Below are 26,177 nucleotides of genomic sequence, written 5' to 3' on the forward strand. Positions count from 1 at the left end.
CAATGGTGTTTTTTTCGCTCTTACATTATTTTGATTCATTTATTTCGATTGTCCTTTTTGTTAACGCAAATTTTTGGTTAGGATAGTTTAGGTTAATAGTGATTATAATAAAAATAATTAAATATTAAAACAAATTATATAAAATTGTAGGCAGGAAAAATAACCCCAAAAATTATTTAAAAAATCCACGCCTTGATGAGGAAAAAAATTCTTTAAAAAATCCACGCCTCAGAAAAAAAAACTTTAAAAAATCCACGACTCAGAAAAAAAATTCTTCAAAAATCCACGCCTCAGAAAAAAATTCTTTATAAATCCACGCCTCAGAAAAAAATTCTTTAAAAAATCCACACCTCAGAAAAAAATGCTTTAAAAAATCCACGACTCAGAAAAAAAATTTTTAAAAAATCGACGCCTTGTGGAGGTACTCAGAAAAAAATTCTTTAAAAAATCCACACCTCAGAAAAAATTCTTTAAAAAATCCACGCCTCAGAAAAAATTCTTTAAAAAATCCACGCCTCAGAAAAAATTCTTTAAAAAATCCACGCCTTGTGGAGGTACTCAGAAAAAAATTCTTTAAAAAATCCACGCCTTGTGGAGGTACTCAGAAAAAAATTCTTTAAAAAATCCACGCCTTGTGGAGGTACTCAGAAAAAAATTCTTTAAAAAATCCACGCCTTGTGGAGGTACTCAGAAAAAATAGTCCTAAAAATTATTTAAAAAATCCACGCCTTGAGGAGGTACTCAGAAAAAATAGGTACAAAAAATTCTTTAAAAAATCCACGCCTTGTGGAGGTACTCAGAAAAAAATTCTTTAAAAAATCCACGCCTTGTGGAGGTACTCAGAAAAAAATTCTTTAAAAAATCCACGCCTTGTGGAGGTACTCAGAAAAAAATTCTTTAAAAAATCCACGCCTTGTGGAGGTACTCAGAAAAAAATTCTTTAAAAAATCCACGCCTTGTGGAGGTACTCAGAAAAAAATTCTTTAAAAAATCCACGCCTTGTGGAGGTACTCAGAAAAAAAATCTTTAAAAAATCCACGCCTTGTGGAGGTACTCAGAAAAAAATTCTTTAAAAAATCCACGCCTTGTGGAGGTACTCAGAAAAAAAATCTTTAAAAAATCCACGCCTTGTGGAGGTACTCAGAAAAAAAATCTTTAAAAAATCCACGCCTTGTGGAGGTACTCAGAAAAAAATTCTTTAAAAAATCCACGCCTTGTGGAGGTACTCAGAAAAAAATCTTTAAAAAATCCACGCCTTGTACAGTTCTTAGAAAAAAATCTTTAAAAATCCACGCCTTGTATAGAGCACAGTTCTTAGAAAAAAATCTTTAAAAAATCCACGCCTTGTATAGAGCACAGTTCTTAGAAAAAATTCTTTAAAAAATCCACGCCTTGTATAGAGCACAGTTCTTAGAAAAAATTCTTTAAAAAATCCACGCCTTGTGGAGGTACTCAGAAAAAAATTCTTTAAAAAATCCACGCCTTGTGGAGGTACTCAGAAAAAAATTCTTTAAAAAAATCCACGCCTTGCGGAGGTACTCAGAAAAAATAGCCCCAAAAATGATTTAAAAAATCCACGCCTTGAGGAGGTACTCAGAAAACATAGCTCCAAAAAATTATTTAAAAAATCTACGTCTTGAGGAGGTACTCAAAAAAATAGGTCCAAAAGAATTATTTAAAAAATCGACGCCTCGAGGAGGTAATCAGAAAAAAAAATATTTAAAAAAATCACGCCTTGTGGAGGTACTCAGAAAAAAAAGCCCCAAAAAATTATTTAAAAAATCCACGCTTTGAGGAGGTACTCAGAAAAAAATGGTTTAAAAATCCACGCCTTGTGGGGGTACTCAGGAAAAATTATTTAAAAAAATTAAAACCTTGTGAGGTATTCAGAAAAAAATTATTAAAAAAATCCACTCTTTCCAAAGTTAAGTTAGTTTATAAAAATATTTTTTTAATTTCCTTCATATCCATTCTTCTTACCCTATATTTTTTTTCTTTACAGGTCCATCATATTTTTCGAGAGGTGTCGCAGAATTCAACATATTCCCATTTAAAAATAATACATTAAATAAAGTACGCCTTGTGTAGGCATTGAAAAAATATTCTTCAAAAAAATCCACGCCTTATGTAGGCATTGAAAAAATATTCTTCAAAAAAAAATCCACGCCTTATGTAGACATTGATTATATATTCTATAAAAAATCCACGCCTTATATTAGGCCTTGAAAAAATATTCTTCAAAAAAAAAAATCCATGCCTTATGTTGGCCGTGAAAAAATATTCTTCAAAAAAAATCCACGCCTTATGTAGACATTGATTATATATTCTATAAAAAATCCACGCCTTATATTAGGCCTTGAAAAAATATTCTTCAAAAAAAAAATCCATGCCTTATGTTGGCCTTGAAAAAAATACTCTTCAAAAAAATCCATGCCTTATTTTGGCCTTGAAAAAATACTCTTTAAAAATCCGCGCCTTATGTAGGCCTTGAAAAAATACTCTTTAAAACATCCGCGCCTTATGTAGGCCTTGAAAAAATAATCCTAAAAAAAGTCCATCCATTAAGGCTTCAATAAACATTAATTTTTATTGTGAAGGTCCAAATAAAAATGCATAAAAAGTTTTTAACACAATAGTTTCAGATGTTCTCTAAACGATACCGTTCAAATCCGTACGAAATCGCCCTTAAATTGTTGGAAAATATCGATTTTTGTAATTTAAAGATATGAGAAAAACTGGAAACTTTTTTTCTTTTCAGTTTTTGTCTAGCGATTTGCAGTCATGCGTATCACTAGATGGCGCTATCCACATGTAATTTAGAAAAAAAAATAAATTTTAAAGCATATTTTCAGGCACTTACAAAACCAAAAGGTGGCTTGAATTTATTTCGCCTGCGCTATAAGATTGATGAATTCAAATGCAAATAACTCAGCGACAACTTAAGCGATTTTAATGAATTTTTCAAAAATAGTTGGAGGGAAGTCTAAAGTTTTATTCCATATTGCCAATAGATATATAAACTTATGTTATATAAGAGAAAATTGCCATTATCTGAAAGATGAAAGATATGCACTAATGTACCACAACTAACGCCTAAAAGTATGCTCACAATTTTTGCAATCTAACAAAGAAACACAAAATAAACAATCTGGCAACATATCATCCTCTGGATTTTTCTGTTTTTGTGGAGTTGTAGTTTCTTCAGTTTTTCCATTTGCCATACCAGGCAAACAGAATCATGTAGCAGCGATATTTTTGACACAGGGTTAAATTGAAATGGCCATAACTCGGCAATGCATGGACAGATTTGAATGAAACTTTCACTATTGGACAGGGGAAGAAATGTAATTTTAATGGGGAACACTAAATTATGAGAGAAAATATGTATTATTGGAATTTTTTATAATTTTTAATGAAAATCCCTCGGATGGATATTTTTAAGGAAAGTTGTATGGCCCAAAAAGGGTGGAGATTTTTTTTAAGGAATGTTTATCCAATTTTCAATAGAGCAAGGATTGTTTAAAGAATATTTTTTCAACTGCTAATAGACCCGAAGATTTTTTTCAAGGTATGGCTTTTTAAAATATTTTTCCAAAACATATTTACGCTTGGAATTTTTAAAGTATATTTTTTTGAGGCCTACATAAGGCGTGGATTTTTTAAAGGCCTACATAAGGCGTGGATTTTTTAAAGGCCTACATAAGGCGTGGATTTTTTAAAGACCTACATAAGGCGTGGATTTTTTAAAGGCCTACATAAGGCGTGGATTTTTTAAAGGCCTACATAAGGCGTGGATTTTTTCAAGGCCTACATAAGGCGTGGATTTTTTCAAGGCCTACATAAGGCGTGGATTTTATAAACCCTTTTTTCAAGGCCTACATAAGGCGTGGATTTTATAAAGAATAGTTTTTCAAGACCTTTCTAAGGCGTGGATTTTTTAAAGAATAGTTTTTCAAGACATTTCTAAGGCGTGGATTTTTTAAAGAATAGTTTTTCAAGACCTTTCTAAGGAGTGGATTTTTTAAAGAATAGTTTTTCAAGACATTTCTAAGGCGTGGATTTTTTAAAGAATAGTTTTTCAAGACCTTTCTAAGGAGTGGATTTTTTAAGGAATAGTTTTTCAAGACCTTTCTAAGGCGTGGATTTTTTAAAGAATAGTTTTTCAAGACCTTTCTAAGGCGTGGATTTTTTAAAGGCCTATATAAGGCGTGGATTTTTTAAAGAATAGTTTTTCAAGACCTTTCTAAGGCGTGGATTTTTTAAAGGCCTATATAAGGCGTGGATTTTATAAAGAATAGTTTTTCAAAACCTTTTTAAGGCCTATTATAAGGCGTGGACGTTTGAAAGAATTTTTTAAGGCCTATTATAAGGCGTGGATGTTTGAAAGAATTTGTTTGATGCCTATCATAGCCCGTGGATGTTTGAAAGAATTTTTTTAAGGCCTAATATAAGGCGTAGATTTTTTAAAGAATAGTTTTTCAAGGCCTATTATAAGGCGTGAATGTTTAAAATACTTTTTTTAAGGCGTGGATGTTTGAAATATTTTTTTAAGGCCTATTATAAGGCGTGTATATTTGAAAGATTTTTTAAGGCCTATTATAAGGTGTGAATGTTTGAAAGATTATTTTGAAGGCCTATTATAAGGCGTGGATGTTTGAAAGAATTTTTTTAAGGTTTATTATAAGGCGTGGATGTTAAGGCCTAGTATACCTAATATAATGCATGGATGTTTGAAAGAAGTTTTTAGGGCCTACAATAAGGCGTGGATATTTGAGAGAACTGTTTTAAGTCCTATTAAAGGGCCTGGATGTTTGAAAGAAATTTTTGTAAGGCCTATTAAAGGGCCTGGATGTTTGAAAGAAATTTTTGTAAGGCCTATTATAAGGCGTGGATGTTTGAAAGAATTTTTTAAGGCCTATTATAAGGCGTGGATGTTTGAAAGGATTTTTTAAGACCTATTATAAGGCGTGGATGTTTGAAATAATTTTTTAAGACCTATTATAAGGCGTGGATGTATGTAAGAATTTTTTTTTTTGAGGCCAAATAAAGGGCGTGGAATTTTTAAAGGATTATTTTTTTAGGCCTACAAAAGGCGTGGAATTTTTTAAAAATAATTTTTTTGAGGCCATATAAAGGGCGTAGAATTTTTTGAAAGGCCTACATAATACAATATTCCTCATCTTCGAACCTGATTTAAATTTGAAAAAAATATTATGATGTGTGTCCAATCAAAAATATCCCACAATTTTTTTTTTAGTTTTTTTTTCTAATAAAAATTATTTATATATATTTTTTCTTATTTGTTTGTATTTTTTTCACAAAAAATAATAATATTATAATGACTACATTAACAATTAGTTTTATTTAAAAAATAAAAGAAAAATTATATTGTATGTATGTATTTATATATATAAAGTAGTTTACAGATTACAAATTAACAATAAAGGGTTGCCTTAATTTTGTTTTTGTGTGTATGATGGTTTTAACCAATAATTTAAACTAATTTTTGTATACAAAAGAAAAAGATAATAGACATTTTTGTTACAAACAAAATTAAAGAAAAAAAGTTAAAGACAAATATAAAGCTTATTAACATTTAACAAAGAAAATAGAAGTATATATAAAAAATTTGGAAATTTTGTTGGTTTTGACTTTTTACAAAAGCTATGTGTATATATATAAAATTTTGATTTTTTTTCAGCTATACTAAAAATTTAATTATTTAAGGTTATGTTAGAGATACATGCCATAATGATTTAGGGTTTTGTATATAATTTAACTTATTAACTAAATTTGTTTTATTTATTTATTTTTGTTTTATAATTATTAAGTGAGTGAGTGGTAATAGTTGTGTGTAAAGGGAGTTGTTAACTAATAACTTATGGACTATTTGAAAAACAAAAAAACATAAAATCTATTTGAATGAATATTATGTTTTTCTTTTTTATTTATTGTATATAATTACATTTTTTGTATTTTTTTAAAAAAAGAAGTAGTGTTTTTTTTATTTTTTGTTCTCTAAAAAATATAATAATTATTATTAAAACTTTTTTTTAAATATAATTGGCCTTGATTGTGTTGTTTTGTTATTGTAATTATTATTATTTGTATTATTTATTAATATTATTTTTTAGTATTATTATTGTTGTTGTTTATGGCTTTCACTTCCAATAGTTGAGGACATTTCTCCACAATATTCAAAAGTATGGTATCGATGTAATGTCTAAGGCGGGTGTTTTCTTCCTCTTTTTCTTGGAAGGCTTGTTGTAACTATAAGAAGAAAAAATAAAATAAAAAGAAAAAATAGATTAAAAATTAGTAAAAAACACAATAACAATAAAAATATTAACAAAAAACATTTAACAAAAAATTGAAAACTTCCACCCAAATCCAAACATTTCACCAATTTCCCTTAATTTTAAATATTTTTGCATTCCAGATTTTTCATAAATTTTTAAATATTTTTTTTAAAATGCATTCCAGAGGTTAGTTATATTTTTCAACACAAAAAAATAATGGTTTATGATTTGTAATGAAAAAAAATGTAGGGTTTTAATAATAATGACACTCCTTAACCAAAAAAAAATATAGAACACTTAAACAAACATGAAACCATTTAAATATGAATTGATGGTGGTATCCATTTTATTTCAAATATTACCTGACTTAAGGATGCTAATGTGGCTGAATCCACAGAATCCTGGAATTGTTTTTTTTTCGATTATGAAAAACATAAAAAGAAGAAAGAAAAAAAAATGAAAATATATTTTCGATGTGATAAACAAAATTTTGGAATTTAAAAAAAAAATTCCTTGCATAAGCTTGCAAACAAACAAAGGATAATTTTAATAAAACAAGGACAAAACAATGTGGTTTGGGTTATTTTAAAATAAAAATGGAATGTAGGTTAGGTAAATAATTTCAAAACATGCAGATGAAATTCGGTGGGTGGTGCTTTGATTTGGTAATGAATTTGAATTGTTGGGATTAAAGGAAGATTTTAATAATAATGACCTTAGGAGAACTTCTTGAGGTATTTTGGAAAATGAAGAAGCCTTTCTACAAGGCAGGAATTTCTCAAGGACCATTAGTGCTTCAATAAAGGATTTTGTAGAAAATTTTTCAGGGAGTGCTTCAATAAAGGATTTTGTAAAATAATTTCTAAGGATTTTAATAAGATGGTAGTAATCTTTATTTCAAAAGGATTTAGGTTCTAAATAGTATTCGTGAAGTTTTTTAAGAATACTTTTAGGAATATTATTTTTCTGGACTGGGGACTAGTATTTTTTTTATGAGCTATGAGCATCCTACTTATTTCATATTAACAAAAATATCATATCCTCCAGGGTCTAATAAACATTTTTGAAAAAAAAAAATATTTCGAGGCAAGACAAAAATTTTTGTAAGAGAAATTTTTCTCAGGTTCCCGAGCATATTTTTTCCTGTGGAGAAAAATAGTCTTACGGACCTTAGCTGTTTTTAAACTTTTTTATTTATAGAAAATTTCCCTCGGATGCCGGAAAATAGAAAAAGCTTCCGAAAAATCAATCTCAGGAGGACTGGCAATCCTTTAGAGCTTGCGGTAATGTTTTTTTTTAAATATATCCTCAAATATTTAAATATAATACCCTTCAGGGTCTTAGAAACTTTTCGTATGAAAAAAAATTGTTTTTTGAAGCATGACCAAATGTTTTGGAGGAGAAAATATTTGTAGGTTCCCGAACAAATTTTATTTTAGGGAGAAAATTAGTCAAATGAACCTTAGCAGTTTTTTTTAACTTTTTTATTTATAGAAAGTTTCCCTTAGCAGCCGGAAAATAGAAAAAGGCCTCGGAAAAATTAATCTCAGGGTGACTGAACATTTTCTTTGCTTTCTCAAAATATCATACTCAGAAGGCCTCAGTTCTTTTTTTTAACAAATTTTCATGGAAGCCGGAGTAATTTTCTATACAAAAACATATTTTCTGGGCCTTGTTAAAATTATTGTCAAGGGCCTTTTTAATTTTTTGTACAACAAAAAATATATCTACAGAAAAAGAGTAGGCTCAGGGATCAAGCGTAGGACTTTTTTCTCGAAAAAATATGGACAAAATATTCTAAGGATGCTGACAATAAAAGTCTTAAACAAATCCCCAGGAGCACCGACCAAAATCTGGGGTGACCGATCATTTTTTTTATTCAAAAATATTTCTAGTGGGCCAAAAAGCTTTGCCAGTGGCAGAAAAATAAGACATCCGTAAATCCAATATATTAAATGCGATCCCATTCCGTTGAAAAAGGGGGCGAAAATATCGGAAATTAGAGGGATCCGAGCAAGACTTCAACATGGGCCGATATGATTAATTTTTGGTAGACAGGTTTTCCACTTAACGCGAACCGAAAATATCGAATAGAGTCAATTCGGTTGAAAAACTTGTCGGAAATCCTTAAAATACCTAAAGTTGGAGGGTACCCCTATATGGGACCTACACTAAAACTAAAAACCGATATTGATCATTTTTTGTAGGGAGGTTTGTCAATCCATGTGAAACCAAAATATAAAATAAGAACCAAATCGATTGAAAAACGTGTACGAAATCGTCATAATATCGAAAATTGGGAGGTAACGTTATATGAGAGCTATATCTAAACATGGAGCAATATTGATAATTTTTGGTAGGATGACTTGCAACCCAATGAGAACCCATAATATACAATTAGAGCCAAATCGGTTGAAAAACGGGTCAGTTATATGGAGACTATAAGAAAAAGTGGACCGATATCAATAATTTTTGTAAGACCTTTAAATACCCTATGAGAGGCTTAAATATCACATAAGAGCAAATTCGGTTAAAAAATCTGCCTTAAATCCTCAAAATATCGAACATTCGAAAGTAATCTTCTATGAGGGCTACACCAAAACGTACACCGATATAGATAATTTTTTATAGCAAAGTTTTCCGCCTAACCAGAACCAAAACTACCAAATTATAGGCAAATCGGTTGGAAAGCGTGACTGAAAAATTCTCAAACGGAAATTTTGAGGGTACTGTACTATGGGGGCTACACAAAAACCTGGCCGATTATTGTAAAGCATCCTCCGGCGGATCTGATCAAGTATTTTTCTATAGAAGAAACCTTCCTCATTATATTATTTATCATTCTATAAACAAAAGTATTCTCAGGATAATGACGTTTTTTATAGAAAATAGTATCTCTCTGGGGCCTACCATTTTTTTTTCTACAGAAAAAAACACTTCCTTTAACGCCTCAGCATTTATTCTATAAAAAAAACTATAGAAAATTTCCTCATGGGCCTGAGCGATTATTTTTATAAAAAACTATCCACAGAGACCTAAGCATTTTTTCTATATAAAAAACTCCTCAGGGACATGAGCAATTTTTTTCTATATGCAATAACCTACCACAAGGGGCCTGAGCTAGTTTTCTATAGAGAAACTATTCTCAGATAAATAAAAATTTTTGTCTATGGAAAAAACATTTCTCAGGCGTCTAGACGCCGCTAGATGAGCCTTTTCGCCCACTGTGCGTCTGAGCTAATTTTATCTATAGAAAAAACCTTCCTCAGGGGCCTGAGCAAAATTTTTACCATAGTCCTTCATCAGGGGACTGAGCAATTTTTTTCTATAGAGTTGAATAGATTTTTTGAGGATGGTTTTTTATAGAAAAAAATTGTCAGGCCCCTGATGAAATTTCTTCTTTAGTCAAATAACTCCTCAGGGGCCTGAGCAAAAAGTATCGCTCAGGGGACTGAACGATTTTTTCTATAAAAAATAGTATCGCTTAGGGGCTGAGCAAATTTTTTCTACAGAAAAAACTTAATCACGGAAGCAATTTTTTTCTTTAGGAAAAAAAACCTTTCTCAGGGGCCTGAACAATGTTTTTCTATAGAAAAAAATATCGCTCAGCGGCCTGATAATAATGTTTTTTAATAGCTTATTCTAGGACAAGCATGAGGTACAGCTAGAGAGGCCTTAAGTGGTTTTTAGCTTAAGCTTTGCAACTAAAAAAATGTGGCGAGCTGTTTTTTTTGAGGGTGCTGCGGCGAAAACTTTTCACAAATGATAGCGGGATATTGTGCTCATATCAAAATTGCATTATGATGAAAGGGAAGAAATAGGCAATCGACTCCTACCTGGGCTTGTGACATTTCTTCAAGTTCTTGAGCCAAACTGTTGAGGGTGCCATTCAACAGATGACGGCCCTCTTCAACGCCACGTGTTAAGACAGCTGCTTGCAATTCCTCGTTTTGTTCTTCCAAACCTAAAAAAGAGGAGGGATAATATTTAATAAAATTTTACAAAAAAAAGTAGAAGAGAGAGGTCTAATATACCCTTATTCCTTTGTCTCATTTCTTCCAGCTCCTGATGCAGTTCCTCCAGTCTTATGGCTTCGGGTGATGTTGTGGGCATTGCCGGCCCTGTCTCGGCCCTTAAACGTTCCAACTCCTTGCTCAGTTCCAACATTAATTCCTCTGAAGTTTTCTTTTCCTGTTCATATTTTCGCTCCTTTTGCAAGGCCTCATCTAAATCCTGTTGCAGTGAAGCGATCCGGTCACGGGCCAATTCCAATTTCTCTTCGGTACGATGTAAATCATTGGCTTGTTTATCACAGAGAACACGCAAACGTTGATTCTCTTCGCGCAAAGCATTCGCTTCGATTTCGATGGTTTTGATTTTTATTTGACAATTTTCATTTTGCAAGGAGGCTTCACGTTCGGCGCGTGCCAATAGCTCACGGTTGCGTTTTTGTTCTTCGGCGAGGCGTTCTTCGGCTCGCAATTCGGTCTGTGAGGAAGAAAGAACGAAATTTTGGAATTAGTTATGGATTTTTTGTGAGGGGGACATTTGTTCGGACTTACTTCTCTGAGCTGCTCTTCGAGCATGTCATAACGTGCCTGCAGTACAGCATATTCGGTTCTTGTGCGTGTGGTGCGATCTTCTGCTATGACTTGAGTATCGGCCAGATCAGTGACTTGCTGCTGTAGGATTTGCAGCTGTAATGAAAAAATGGGAAAGGTAAAAATTAGTAAAAATTAAAAAAATGTTTGAAAAAATTTCTAAAATAAAATATTGAATTAAAAAAATAAATATTTAATAAAAAATAAATAAAATAATTAAAAATATAGAAAAAGATAGAAGGTCCACAGGAACTGATCGATTTCCATAGAAAAAAAGTCCTCAGCTCAGGGGGCCTGAGGATTTTTTTTTTTCTATAGAGGCCTGAGGAATTATTTTCCATAGAAAAAAGTCTCTTCAGAGGCCGGAGGAAATTTTTTCCATAGAATAAAAGTCTCCTTAGGGGGCCTGAGGAATTTTTTTCTACAGAAAAAAAGTCTACTCAGGGGGCCTGAGGAAAAAAGTAGAAAAAAGTCCCCTCATTGGGCCTGAGGAAATTTTTTTCTATAGAAAAAAGTCTCCTCATGGGGCCTGAGGAAATTTTTTTCTATAGAAAAGTCTCCTCATGGGGCCTGAGGAAATTTTTTTCTATAGAAAAAAGTCTTCTCAGGTGGCCTGAGGAAATTTTTTCTATAGAAAAAAGTCTCCTCAGGTGGTCTGAGGAAATTTTTTCTATAGAAAAAAGTCTCCTCAGGTGGTCTGAGGAAATTTTTTCTATAGAAAAAAGTCTCCTCAGGTGGTCTGAGGAAATGTTTTCTATAGAAAAGTCTCCTTAGGGGGCCTGAGGAAATTTTTTCTATAGAAAAAAGTCTACTCAGGGTCCTGACGGAATTTTTTCTATAGAAAAAAGTCTACTCAGGGTCCTGACGGAATTTTTTCTATAGAAAAAAGTCTCCTCAGGGGGCCTGAGGAAATTTTTTCTATAGAAAAAAGTCTCCTCAGGGTCCTGACGGAATTTTTTCTATAGAAAAAAGTCTCCTCAGGTGGTCTGAGGAAATTTTTTCTATACAAAAAAGTCTCCTCAGGTGGTCTGTGGAAATTTTTTCTATACAAAAAAGTCTCCTCAGGTGGTCTGAGGAAATTTTTTCTATAGAAAAAAGCCTCCTCAGGTGGTCTGAGGAAATTTTTTCTATAGAAAAAAGTCTCCTCAGGTGGTCTGAGGAAATTTTTTCGATAGAAAAGTCTCCTGGTTTGGTCTGAGGAAATTGTTTCTATAGAAAAAAGTCGTCCTCAGGGTCCTGAGGAAGTTTTTTCTATAGAAAAAAGTCGTCCTCAGTGTCCTGAGGAAATTTTTTCTATAGAAAAAAGTCGTCCTCAGGGTGATGAGGAAATTTTTTCTATAGAAAAAAGTCGTCCTCAGGGTCCTGAGGAAATTTTTTCTATAGAAAAAAGTCGTCCTCAGGGTCCTGAGGAAATTTTTTCTATAGAAAAAAGTCGTCCTCAGGGTCCTGAGGAAATTTTTTCTATAGAAAAAGTCTCCTCAGGGGGCCTGAGGAATTTTTTTCTGTAGAAAAAAGTCTCCTCAGGGGGCCTGAGGAAATTTTTTCTATAGAAAAAGTCTCCTCAGGGTCCTGACGGAATTTTTTCTATAGAATCAATTTTTCTTTAGAAAATTATAACCTCAGTGGACCTGACGGAAAATGATCTATAAGGTCCTGAGAAATTTTTTTGAAATTTATTTGTATTGGATTTTTTTATTTTTTGTTGTTGTTTTTTTTTCTCAATACTAACACAATCATTTTTCAAACCCAAAATATCTTTAAGCACTTCATCCACAAAACTACTGTCCGCCGCCAACGTCGTCGCCATGGGACCTTTCAGAAACATTTGTTCAAACTACGTCTGTCCACAAAGACTCACACACACACACGGACTTCCGAGTACTACTGCGGTTTCTTGAACTTGGCGGTTTCCTTGGCGGATGGTGATGATGAGGATGATGGGCCTTCCGCAGCCTGAATCAAATCACTCGTTCGCTTCACTTGACTTCTTCGTATTCAATGTTTTTGTTTTCTTATTGAAAAGATGACAGCAACGACTTTTGCTGTTGTTGTTGTTGTTGCAGCTTTATCAGTTGAATTTAACATTGCAGGGATGGGAGTTGGGTGGGCTTGATGGGTGGCGGGTTGGCAATTTGTTTTGTTTAGCAGATTTTTTTTTTGCAATATTTTTCCACAAAAGAAAAATTATCTTTGTCTTGTTGTACAACAACAAAAATTTCAAAAAATTACTACAGCTTTGCGGAGCCTCTAACTGTCAGCAGCTATCGTTGCCACTGATGTGTGATGCAGTGCAGTGCTGTGCTGTTGGCGGTGGTGGATGGCGAATCTCTCGTTGTTAAAATTTTTGTCTAATAGCGAAGGCGTTAATTGCCTATATTTTGCATCTCTTCCTACTACTAATTTTTTGTTGGTGTTGTTGTTTTTGTTTCAATTATGTCTTCTCTGTTAAAAACAAAACTTTAAATGTTTCACTTTGCGGTTCATAAATTGAATTAATCACTAAGTTTGCTTGTTTACTTGATGGGGCTGGCTCAGCACATTGACTTCGTTTATGGTTTGCTCTGAGGAGGGTTGGCTGGTGTCGTCTTTACTCTCTCTGTTTTGAAAGTTCTCTTTTCAAAATGAATGATAAGGTGTACAGGGTGCCACGGATTTAAATATACAAAATTTAATTATTTTTCTATCAGAGATCTAAGGAACCTCAGGAGGGCCTGAGAAAAAAAAACCATAAAAAAGTATAACCTCGGGGGACCTATTGAAAAGTTTTCTATAGGAAATTATAGCCTCAGAGGCCTGATAATTTTTTTCTATAAAAAATTATGACCTCCGAGGTCATCTTTTCAGGAGGCCTGACGGAAAATTTTCTATTGAAAATGTTAACCCTCAGGCTGGGGGCCTGACGGAAAATTTTTTATAGAAAATTATAACCCTCAGACTGGCTTGAGGGAAAATTTTCTATAGAAAATTATAACCCCCAGACTGGCCTGACGGAAAATTTTTTTATAGAAAATTATAACCGTCTGCACAGCCTGATTATAAAAATTATAACCTACGGGAAAACTGAGGAAACATTTTTCATTAAAAAGGGCCTCAGGACGCCTGAGGAAAATTTTTCTAAAGAAAATATAACCTCAGAATGCCTGAAAAATACGACCTCAAGCGAACTGAGGAAATTTTTCTATAGAAAATATAACCTCAGGGTGCTTAAGGAAAAATTAGTTAGAAAATTATAACCTCAGAGGGGACTGATGAAAAAATTTTCATAGGAAATATAAACTCAGGAGGCCTGAGAGAAAATATAACCTCAGGAGGCCTGAGGAAAAAATTAGTTAGAAAGTTATAACCTCAGAGGGGACATTTGAACAATTTTTCATAGAAAAAATTACCTCAGGAGGCATAAGAAAAATTTTTCTATAGAAAATAATAAATAATACAACCTCAGAGGTCTTGATGACAAATTTTTGTTAGAAAATAGAACCTCAGGAGGCCTGAGGAAAAAAATTAGTTTGAAAATTATAACCTCAGAGGGGACATTTGAACAATTTTTCATAGAAAAAATTACCTCAGGAGGCCTGAGAAAAATTTTTCTATTGAAAATAATAAATAATACAACCTCAGAGGTCCTGATGACAAATTTTTTTTAGATCATACAACCTCAGGAGGCCTGAGAAAAAAATTAGTTTGAAAGTTATAACCAGAGTGCCTGATGACAAATTTTCAGGAGGTCTGAGGAAAAATGTTCTAAAGAAAAATATCCACCCAGGGTTCTTGAAAAAAAAAATTATAAAAATTATCAACTCAGGAGCCTGCATTTTTTTACAGAAAATTATAACATCAAGGATCCTGAGGAAAAAAAAAATTATAGAAAAATATAACCTTACGTCCCTGGGGAAATATTTTTCCAAAGGAAAACATTTTTATAAAAAATTTTTTTTTCTATAGAAAAAATGTCATAGGACCCCTGAGAAGAATACAACCTTAGGTGGGCTTGAGGACATTTTTTCTATAGAAAAATATCACTTCAGATGGGGTGATGAAAATTTTGTCACCTTAAGAGGCCTGAGGACATTTTTTCCATAGAAAATTTAAACCCCAGTTGGGCCTGGAGAAAAAAAATCTGCTATTCCTCAGCCCCATTTATGTAGCCTATTTTTTTAGAAAAGTATATTTTTATTTTCTCGAAAAAAATCCACCCTGTTTTCTGATTGAGAAAAAAATCCGAAAAATGAAGCCATAAAAAATTTGCCAATACTGAGTGCGATTCATCATGTTCATGCTTCATGTCGAACATGAATGAAATCATTCACACTTTGCGATTGGCTGATTGACTGACGCATCGACTCTTCAAGAACACAAAGAATAAATTGAAGAATGTATGAATGCATGTGTGTGTGGGTGCATATCGATAAATGTAGTAAATAAAAAGGGTATGGGGGAGATTGAAAGAAGAGGGAATCGAAAACAAATTTATCTCGAAAAAAATTATGAATGAAAAAAATTGAAGTTAACTTCGAATAAAAAAAAAAAAACAAATAAAAAATACTATAAAATAATGAAAAAATAAACAAAACGCCACTGTGTAAAATAATTTGTTGATGTAGAGAACAAGAAGAAGAAATAGTGTCGAAAAAAAAACTAAGTTGACCGGAAAAAGAGAACGATTGCAACACATTGTTGAAATACATATATGTTGCGGTTGAGTGAGGAAGACAAAAAAATAAAAAAATATTGTGGCAAGAAAAAAAGTTGTCAAAGAAATCTGGACATTTAATGGCAACACAACGCAACACACGCACACATGTCAACAAGATATGAGTGTATGAAATGAAAAGAAATAATGTAACAATGTCTGAAAGTGGGTAGTATGAAAAAAGAAATGAAAAAATACAATATTCTTTTTATTTTTGAAAAACTATAGCAACATGTCTAGAACTTCGGGCGCAAGAAGAGGATAATTCTATAGAAAAATATAGAAGAAATTTTATCTCATTGAACCAAGGGAAAAACCAGTAAGGAAACTATATGATACCCTTCACCACTTTGGGTATATTCAACGGATGAATCCTAACAGACGTCGCATTTTTAAAGGACCAGTAAAATGAAATTGGATCCATAAACATGTCATTCTGCAACCTATACTAAATTTTTCATTTGGTCAGATATAGAAGCTATATCGAAATCTGAACCGATTTCAACGAAACAAAACACACATCATTCTTGACTTAATTCAGTACCCAATGCAAAATTTCATGCAAATCGAAACATATATAGGGACTTTGGTGCACCATTTACCTAAAATCGGACGAAAATATATATGGCAGCTATATCTAAATCTGAACCGATTTTCACGAAACTTAACATACAACATTCTTGACCTAATTCAGTACTCTATGCCAAATTTCGTCCAAATCGAAAGACATATAGGGTCTTTGGTATACCATTTACATTAAATCGGACGAAACTATATATGGGAGCTATATCGAAATCTGAACTGATTTTCACGAAACTTAGCACACATTATTCTAGACTTAATTCATTAGGCTGTACCAATTTTCGTGAAAATCGAAACATATATAGGGACCTTGGTGCACTATTTACCTAAAATCGGGCGAAACTATATATATTTAAGCTATATCTAAATCTGATCAGATTTTTACGAAACTTAGCACACATTGTTCTAGACTTAATTCGTTAGGCTGTACCAAATTTCGTGAAAATCGAAACAGATATAGGGACTTTGGTGCACCATTTATCTTAAATCGGACGAAAATATATATGGGAGCCATATCTAAATCTGAACCGATTTTTCCCAATTTCAAAAGGGTTCGTCCTTGGGTCAAATAAATGAACTGTGCCAAATTTCATCTAAATCGAATGATAAATACGACCTGTACTTTGTTTACTATTTAAAATGGACAGACAGACGGTCGATTTATGCCTGTCCGATAAATCGATTCTATGCATATTCTCAAAAGGAACCTGTACCAAAGTGTGGTGAAGAATATAAAAATAAAGTCATAAAAGTATTCAATTTTCGCAAAATTTTGGGAACTTTTTATGCCCTACACAACTATGTTGTCAGGGTATTATAGCTTTGTGCAGCCCTAAGAGTTTGTAACGCCGCGAAATATTGGTCCTAGACCCACCTTTAAGTATACCGATCGTCATATCTCGACTAGCTGAGTCGATCTAGACATGTGTGTCCGTCCCTCCGCCCATCTGTTCATTATAATTTGTAAACACGATACAGGCCACAGTTATGGACCAATCTTCACGAAATTTTGTGGGATGTGGGATGGGTTCTGCCCAATGAAGACCCCTATTGTTTTTGGTAGAGATCGGTTAATATTAAGGGGATGAAATGGACCAAAAACTTTATTTTTGTCGGTTTTTCTGGTCGCTCCAGAGGCCGCAATTATGGCCTGAACATCGCGAATTTTTACATGGAGAAGGGGATCGAGTCAAAGAATAAGCATGAATGTTTCTATAAACATCGGTTAATATTTGGCGGGTCAAGTGGACCCAGACTTTTATGTGAGAAAATTTGTATTCTATAGCGTATATATTTACCCTTGAAGGACATAGACCCGAGAAGTTGATAGTATATACAAGACCTTTAATTTGATACCATATATCGACGCCTCCGAACCATAGTATGCTATGTCTGAAAAGTGAATTTTTCAGTAGAAGCTCTCAAAGTATGGAAGTTTCATATATCTTACGGGTCATGCTAAGTACATTTTTTGCTTAAAACTTTGGTTTGGATTGGATGGATGATTACCAAAATTTCAGAGAATATAAATTAAGGACCGTAGTATCTAAAAACGTAAAGAACTTTAAAACACGCTAAGTCGACATAGCATACTATGGTTCGGAGGTGTCGATATATTGTCGTATGTACTCGGATGTGGGAGAGAAACTTAAATATTTACAGATGCTTACGTATCCATATATTATTTAGAAGCCCATTACCACACTGGAGGGCGGAAATATAACGCTGATCGCTTTGAACAGTTCCATGAGGTTCCAGATGTGGTCAATGAAAACCCCTATAATTTTCGGTGATGATCAGATAATAATTTTGGCATGAAGTGGACCGAAAACTTAATGTTTTGCAATTTTTCCGAATCGATATATAGGCCACAGTTATAAGCCGATCATCACCATACAACCCACGCTGAAGTTAATCTGGAAAAGTAATAAGAAGGGCTGTGCTGAATATTAGTAATATTCGGTGTAGGGAATAGGTTCTGTTGACCTCCAATCGGGCAAGAGGGTGCAACTATCACGAAATATTTCCCAGACTCGGAATAAATTTCTTTAGAAAGTTAGAACTCCGTCGTAGTAGTGTAGGGTATAGTATGGTCGGCCCTGTCTGACTATACTGCTCCGCTCACTGGTTCATTTTTTTTTTTTATTTATAATAATTATTTTTAATTATTAATTAAATTATTATACAATGATACATGATCAATTTTAATTTGGCACAGAGCCATCTATTGTCAAATAAGACAACCAAATTTTTAATAATATTTAATCACATTTTATTCACATTACTTTTTATTTAATTTTTAGAATTTTTGGGTAATTTTCTAAAGGGGGTGTCCCCCTTAAATTTCCACATCGAAACACAACGCCACCTAGAGGTTGACTGCTGAGCCAGATCCCAACAGTTCAAAGAGGCCATGAAGGAAGCCAGCCAGTAAACCAAAGACAAAACGTCGTGATCACTTCGATTTTCAATGATCGAGAGCCGAAACCAGTCAAGTAAACACAAAATTATGAATTTTATACAATTTGTTATTGTTGTAATTTTTGTTTTTTTTTATTTTTTTCTTTTTTCACACACACAGTTTTGAATTATTTTCCCACAAAAGCAAATCTCGTTTTTCAACTCAAATTTAACTCCTCAATAAAAAATAAATAAAACCCGAAATAAAACACGTCATAAAACCGAACACCGCAAGACACTGCTATAGACACACAGGACGTTTTTTTCAGTAGGTACCGAAAACACGATTTTTTTTAAATAATGTCACCATTTAGCGGGAATTTACAATAACAACAATAATAATAACCAGGCCATCAAATGAAACGAAAACCGTAACCAAAACAATGGAATCCGAAAAAGAAAAAAAAAGAAATGAAATGACGGAAGCAATAATTATTTATTTATATTTCGTTTTTTCTTTACGGGTTAAAACGAAAGCAAAAAAAAAAACGCAAAGAAAAAAAATTTCAAGAAATAAAAACTTGAAGTACGCGCGCGATATCTGTGCCGGGAGAATTGTCGATGTTGGTGTCGTCGTCATCAACACACGTTGTAAGATGGCCAACAACTAAAAGTAAAAATTTCATACTCTCCAAAACAAATGTTTTTTTAGTTTAGGAACCCGAGTCCACAACAAAAACAAAAAGAAAGAATACAACAAAAAAGGCCAAGAAATTCTCGCAATAGTTTCAACATTCTTACAAAGAAGACATAGACAAACATACAGGCAGGCAATGGTAGTTCTCTAGACAATGGCTAGAGGTTGGTATAAAGAAACAGAATCGAATAGAGCAGAATACTACAGAACACCCAAAAGCATGGCGAAATTTTGCTTTTCAGATTTTTTGTTTTATTTCGGCAAAAAAAGAAATTTATTTTGGCCATGCCAAGCAGCCAACCCAACCCTAGGCAACCAAACCAACCAAAACTACCACATCAAACAAATCACAACTTTTAATGGAGGGGCACAACAACAACAGAGAACAACTATTTTTTTGTTTTGGCCAAAAAAATAAATGCTACAAAATTTCTTAATTTATCATTTAGCCATAACAGACCGACAAACAGACACACACACACACTTACATGCTATTAGAGAGGGAGGTGGGGTAGGGTATGGGTAAGAGCGCCACTGTTTTAAACAAATTATAAACATTTGCTAACACAAAACGCCAAATTTTTGTATATAAAAATTTTGAGAACATCCAACATGTTGGCAGGCTGGTTGGCTGTCGGAACTGTCCAACTGATATAAACAAAAAGCAAAGAAAAAAATTGTTTTTAATTTTTTGTTTTTGTTTTGTATTCTGTTTTTGCTTTTGTGAGAGTTTTGATATTTTTTTATTGAGAACCACAATCTTTTGGCTAACTCAGTGCTTTTGTGGCTAGCCAAATATTTTGTTCTGTTTGTGCTATTAATTTATGTTGTGTGGTTGGGGTTTGATACGATATTCAAACATTCTAAAAATGGCCAATGAACTAAACACAGAGAGAGTGTGAGTGCTAAAAATCGTTTACATGCTAGACACTTTGGGCAATAAAAAAAACGTTAGTTTAATATGAGATGTAATTATACAAAAACAACAACAACAAAAATATTATAAATTATAGACCAATGGGAATTTTTATTTTTATACCCTACACAACTATGTTGTCAGGGTATTATTAGAGATGGGCAGTTTGTAAATACCCAAAGGGTAAATACCCGGTAAATTGGGTAAATACCCATTTGTGGGTATTTATTTGGGTGGTTCGGCAGTTGAGTTTATACCCAATTTCTGGGTAAATACTCAAAATAGGGTACGTTTGTATGGGGGCTACAAGTAAACATGGACCTACATACATACATTTTTGCATGGACATTTGGTACCCAAAGAGAACACTTTGTGCCAAATTACAGCCAATTTGGTTGTAAAATGTGTCTAATAGACAAAAAATACCTTAAATCGGTATATACGGTTATATGGGAGCTATATCAGAACTTGGACCCAGGGACCCCATTTTGGATTTCTATATTTGCTTTGACATTAAAAACATCTATGCAAAATTTTGGCCGCCTATGTCAAATGGTTCGTCAGTTAATGAGTTTATACCCAATTTTTGGGTAAAAACTCTGGTATTTACCCAAGTATTTACCCACGTAGGGTATTTACCCACCCCTTGGGTATTTACCCGGTAAATACCATCTCTAGGTATTATAGCTTTGTGCAGCCCCAAAAGTTTGTAACGCCGCAAAATATTGTTCCTAGACCCACCTTTATGTATACCGATCGTCATATCTCGACTAGCTATGCCGATTTAGACATGTGTGTCCGTCCGAACGTCTGTCCGTATGCCCATTATAATTTTTTAAACACGAAACAGGCCACAGTTATGGACCAATCTTCACGAAATTTTGCATGTAGGATGGGTTCTGGCCAATGAAGACCCTTATTATGTTTGATAAAGATCGGTTAATATTTAGGTGATGAAATGGACCAAACACTTCTTCTGGTCGCTTCAGAGACCGCAATTACGGCCCAAACATCTCAAATTTATACATGTAGAAGGGGATCGGGGCCAAGATTAAGCATGCCTGTTTTAATAAAGATCGGTCAATATTTAACGGGTCAAATTGAACCTGACTTTTGTGTGAAAAATAACAAAATGTACATTCTGTGGCGTATATATTTACCCCTGAAGGATATAGACCCCAGAAGTTGATAGTATATCCAAGAGGAGTGGTTGACCTTTAAATTGATACCAATTATAATGTCGTATGTACTCGGATATGGGAGATACACTTAAATATTTACAGGTGCTTACGTATACATATATTACCACACTAGAGGACGGAAATATAGCGCTGATCGCTTTGAAATTTTCAGTGAGGATCCACGTATGGTTTGTGTTTTTTCGAGTCGATCTATAGGCCACAATTGAATGCCGAACATCTCAACACAATCCACGGTGAAGGGAATCTGGACAAGTAATTAGAAGTTATGTACTGAATATTAGTAATATTTGTTGACATATGTCAGTGTAAAGAAGAAGTACTGTTGACATCTAATTGGGCAAGAGGGTGCAACTAAAATGAAATATTGCCCAAGCTCAGAATATAGAACCACAGAATGTTAAATTTTTGTGGAAGTTGTGTAGGGTATCGCATGGTCGGCACCGTCCGACTCCGCTCACTTGTTTGAATTTAAATAAATAAATAAATATCCGGATTTTGTAAAAAAATTAAGTTTTTTTTTTTGAAGATTTTGGAGGGAAATTTTCCATATAGCAAAAAATCGCTTTAAAAATAAATTTCGGTGATAGGTTCTCTGAAATAGATTTTTAATAACTAAAATATGCCTTAAATTAAAATTTTAAGTTCATTATTTAATTTTTTAAAAAAAAATGTAAGAGAGACCTACCCCACAAAATGGTTAAAATTGTGCTAAAAATTATTTTTTTAATAATATGCGAGCGGGCTATCCGATTTTAACGATATATTTACCAAGCCTAGATCAGGTAGGAAAATAGGGCCCATTGGTCCACTCCTTCTTGTATTTCCTTCACAGAGGGTCAAAATATGTATAAATTCACTACCAGGCTAATGGAAAATAATAGATTAAGATTGAAGATGATACCCATTGGTCCACTCCTTCTGGTGCCTTCCCCACAGACGGTTAACATTTTTAATATTATTTAGTCCAATATCAGGCTAATAGATTGTCTGATTTGAGCCAAACTTTGTACAACCTATTATCTTTATAAAGCCAAGATGACCCATTGGTCAACACTTTCTGGTACCTCCCCCACAAAAGGTCAACATTTTCAATATTTATAAACAAACAAAGGATATGCCAAATTTTGAAATTTTGCAATAATAATGCTTGATATCTCTTATTTATGTAAAGAATGTAAAAAATATATATAAGTATATATAAAAAGTATATATAACCGCTCTTTTGTGGCTTTTATCTCGAAAGATAATAACCGGAGGCCCTCAAATTTTTTACCACTGATAGTACTCGTGTAAGTGACTGCGGAAGTGCCCATATAAGCATTTAGTACGCCTTCAAATTTTGTAAATTTTTCCAAATTTTCTGAATAAAAAATTAAAAAAAAAAAAACTATAAAAAGTTTAAGAATCTCTGATTCATCGATGTTTATCCATGATAGCTGTCATTTAGTGAAAACAAATCATTTGTCATTTTTTGCTTTGATGATTTTCACAGTCGTAGATGCCACACAAACACAAACACTGTTGACATTCGTCATCGAAATATGCATCGAAACTGTTTTTCTTTTTCACAAAACAGATTTTCCATGTTCGCTGATGATTTCAAATTTCTAAAAATATTTTGTTTTGCTTTGATTTGTGGCCATAAGGAAAATATTGCTCATGTTTATCAACCATTGCATTTTAGGCTGGGAACAAGTGTTTTATGTCAATTATTCCAGAGTTTGACAGTTTTGAAGCAATAAATATTCCTTCGGAATGAGGAAATGGAAAATGTAAAGAAATGATGTCCATATGGTATGGAAAAAATGTCTGGAAGGGATTACAAAAGAAATCATGTTCATGTCAGGGGTTAAGATGGGGATTTTTGCGGATTTTATTCTTTGGAGATTTTTTTTGTTTGAAAATGAAAACAAAAATACATAGCGGAATGCTGATTTGATTTATAGATATTCCATAATCACGAAAATCCCTGGTTATAATACCAATTAATTTTTTTCTGTAGAAACAAATTCTTGCTTTTAATTCTTTTTACTTTCCACCTTTTTCAAATAATTTTCCACATGGGAAAAGCTTTCACTTTCCTTTTCCACCATCAAATTTCCCCCTTTTACTTTCTTTATATATTTGTAGTAATTCCAAATAATCTCCTCATGACTAATAACTAGGCCTAAATTCTTGAAGAGGCCATCACCCCATTTTTTTACCAATTAACCCCTCTACCCTGACCCTAATCAATTGTTTACATGATGTTCGTTCACATTTTTACGCTTTTGGTTTCGATTAAAATCGAATACCATCATTAAAAAAGTATTTATTTCTAAGTAAGCAATTCTCAATGTTATCTTCTTCTTCGGCCTACCTAGCTGTCATCCATTGAGACGTTGGAGCATGAACATGATTCAGCTCAATTAATGGTGCGGCGATCATGGGGTGGTATCGATGGATAGCTGGTGTTTTTTTTGTTTTATCTTCTTCTGTTTTTTTTTTATTTTATTTTTTTATCGAACTTTCCAATTAAGAGATATGAAAATAATTATTGCTACTAATTGTCCAATCAATTATCTCTTGCCATTATAATTAATTAGAAACTGTGGAAAAAATTAAGGAATAAAAAAACTTCAAAAATTAAATAAATTAGTAGCTCATAAGAAATTTTGATAACATATTTTGATAACAAAAAAAAAAAAAAATTAAAAATTTTGTAATAAAAATTAAATAGTGACAAATTTGCACAAAAACGCAAAAAATAAGCTTTTATTAAAATTTTGTGATGTTGATGGGAAATGGGAAAAATATACAACAAATTTTACTGTAGGCCACCGAACACAAGAAATCCCCATATTTAATATACATATATCTAAGAAAAATCTAAACACATGTGGATATTTACCAATAATTTCCAATTTTTCTTACTCATCCACAATTTCACACCTAATACTTCATTTAACAAGCTTGACATTAAGAGAAACGTTGTTCTCCACAAAATTTCACTATAGGTCACCGAATCCGAAACATCGTTATAATAAATATATATCCATGAAATATCGGTATGGATTTCAGATTATAAACATAATTTCTTATTTTGGGTTATTTTTGGTACTTCATCCAAACCAGAGCCCATTTCGCACCTAAACCTTTATTTTACAGGGTTTGTATTAAGGGAACAATTATTCTCCATTAAATTTTACTATAGGTCACCGAACACAAGAAATCGTTATTTATAGTATATATCTATAAAATATCGGAATTAATTTGATTATATAAAATTCCATTTTGAGGTTTTCTGCTACTTATTCAATAATTGGTCTAAATTGACCTACAACACTTCATATTATGGAGGTGGTATAAAGTTACAAAATATTCTTCATCAAATTTCACTATAGGCCACCGAACACATGAAATCGGTAAATATTTAACAGTAAAATAACGATGCACACTTTGATATATAAATGGAATTCTTTCATTTTAAGTTTTTTTTTTTTTTTTTTTTTTGTACTTCTCCCCCAATTGAGCCGAATTGGACCTTTGGGCACTTTAAGGGTATGGTGCTAAAGTAGAAAATATTCTCCATCAAATTTCAATATAGATCACCGAACACAAGAAATCAGTGTATATAATATTAAACATTAACATCATTAAAGCGGTCTAAATTTAAATATAAATCAAATTTATTAACTTTATGTCAATTTGTTACTTGTCTCCCAAATGGGCCGAACTGACCACCAAAACATCACTTTAAGAGTATGGTGATAAGGTAGAAAATATGCTCCATAAAATTTCACTATAGGTCACTGAACACAATAAATCGCTAGATATAATATATATCAGTGAAATATCGGTATTAATTTAGATATTTAAAAATAATTTCCGATTTTATGTTATGTTGGTACTTGATCCTTAAAAGGGCCAATATAGCCCCAAAACTTAATTTTATGGGGTTGGTATTAAGGGAAAAATTGTTCTCCATCAAATTTCATTATAAGTCCCGGAACACAAGAAATCGGTATATAATATATAACTGTGATATATGGGAATTTATTTGCATATATTAAAAAAATTTCTCATTTCAAGTTATTTTGATACTTGCTCCATACTTGAGCCAATGTACCCCTTAAACTTAATTTTAAGGGGTTGATGTAAAGGGAAAATGTGTTCTCCATCGAATTTCACTATAGGTCACCGAACACAAAAAATCAGCCGCTATATCATATATGAAAGCAACATTGTTATTATTTTGTGTATTAAAAAAAATTTCTCATTTTGATTAATTTTAGTACTTTCACCAAAATTGGGTCCAATTGACCCTTAAAACTTTGTTTTAAGGGGATGATGTTAAGGAAAAAAATATATAAATTTCAATAATTTCATGAAAAATCGGTATATATAATATATATCTATGCAATATCGGTATTAATTTGGATATATAAAATTAATTTCTTATTTTTAGCTATTTTGGTACACCCAGAATGGACACAATTACCCCTCCAAACTTTATTTTATGGGGTTAGTGGTAAGGGAGGAAATGTTCTCCATCAAATTTCATTATCAGTTCCGGAATACAAGAAATCGGTATATATAATATATATCTATGAAATATCGGCATTAATGTGATTTTTAGCTACTTTGGTACATGCAATCAGAATGGACCCAATTACCCCTCCAAACTTCATTTTACGGGGTTAGTGGTAAGGGAGGAAATATTCTCCATCAAATTTCACTATAAGTTTGCGAACATGAAAAATCGGTATATATAATATATATATATCTGTGAAATATCGGCATTAATGTGA

General features: G+C 32.7%; 1 protein-coding gene across 1 annotated transcript in view; it reads right to left on the reverse strand.

Annotated features, from left to right (window-relative positions):
- Positions 1-26,177, reverse strand: part of LOC133327202 (signal transducer and activator of transcription B) — a 38,308-nt gene that overhangs the window by 2,070 nt on the left and 10,061 nt on the right. Inside the window, exons 2-6 of the mRNA XM_061535766.1 lie at positions 10,862-10,996; positions 10,334-10,787; positions 10,136-10,263; positions 6,662-6,700; positions 6,128-6,270 (exon numbers count right to left, since the gene is read on the reverse strand). Coding sequence (XP_061391750.1) covers positions 6,128-6,270; positions 6,662-6,700; positions 10,136-10,263; positions 10,334-10,787; positions 10,862-10,996 — 899 coding nt within the window. The remainder of the gene's footprint in view (positions 1-6,127; positions 6,271-6,661; positions 6,701-10,135; positions 10,264-10,333; positions 10,788-10,861; positions 10,997-26,177) is intronic.

Source organism: Musca vetustissima, unplaced genomic scaffold (genome assembly GCF_032173495.1).
Source record: "Musca vetustissima isolate MV318-11 ecotype Yass unplaced genomic scaffold, APGP_CSIRO_Mvet_v1 utg63507, whole genome shotgun sequence".
In the NCBI taxonomy this organism is placed as follows: domain Eukaryota; kingdom Metazoa; phylum Arthropoda; class Insecta; order Diptera; family Muscidae; genus Musca; species Musca vetustissima.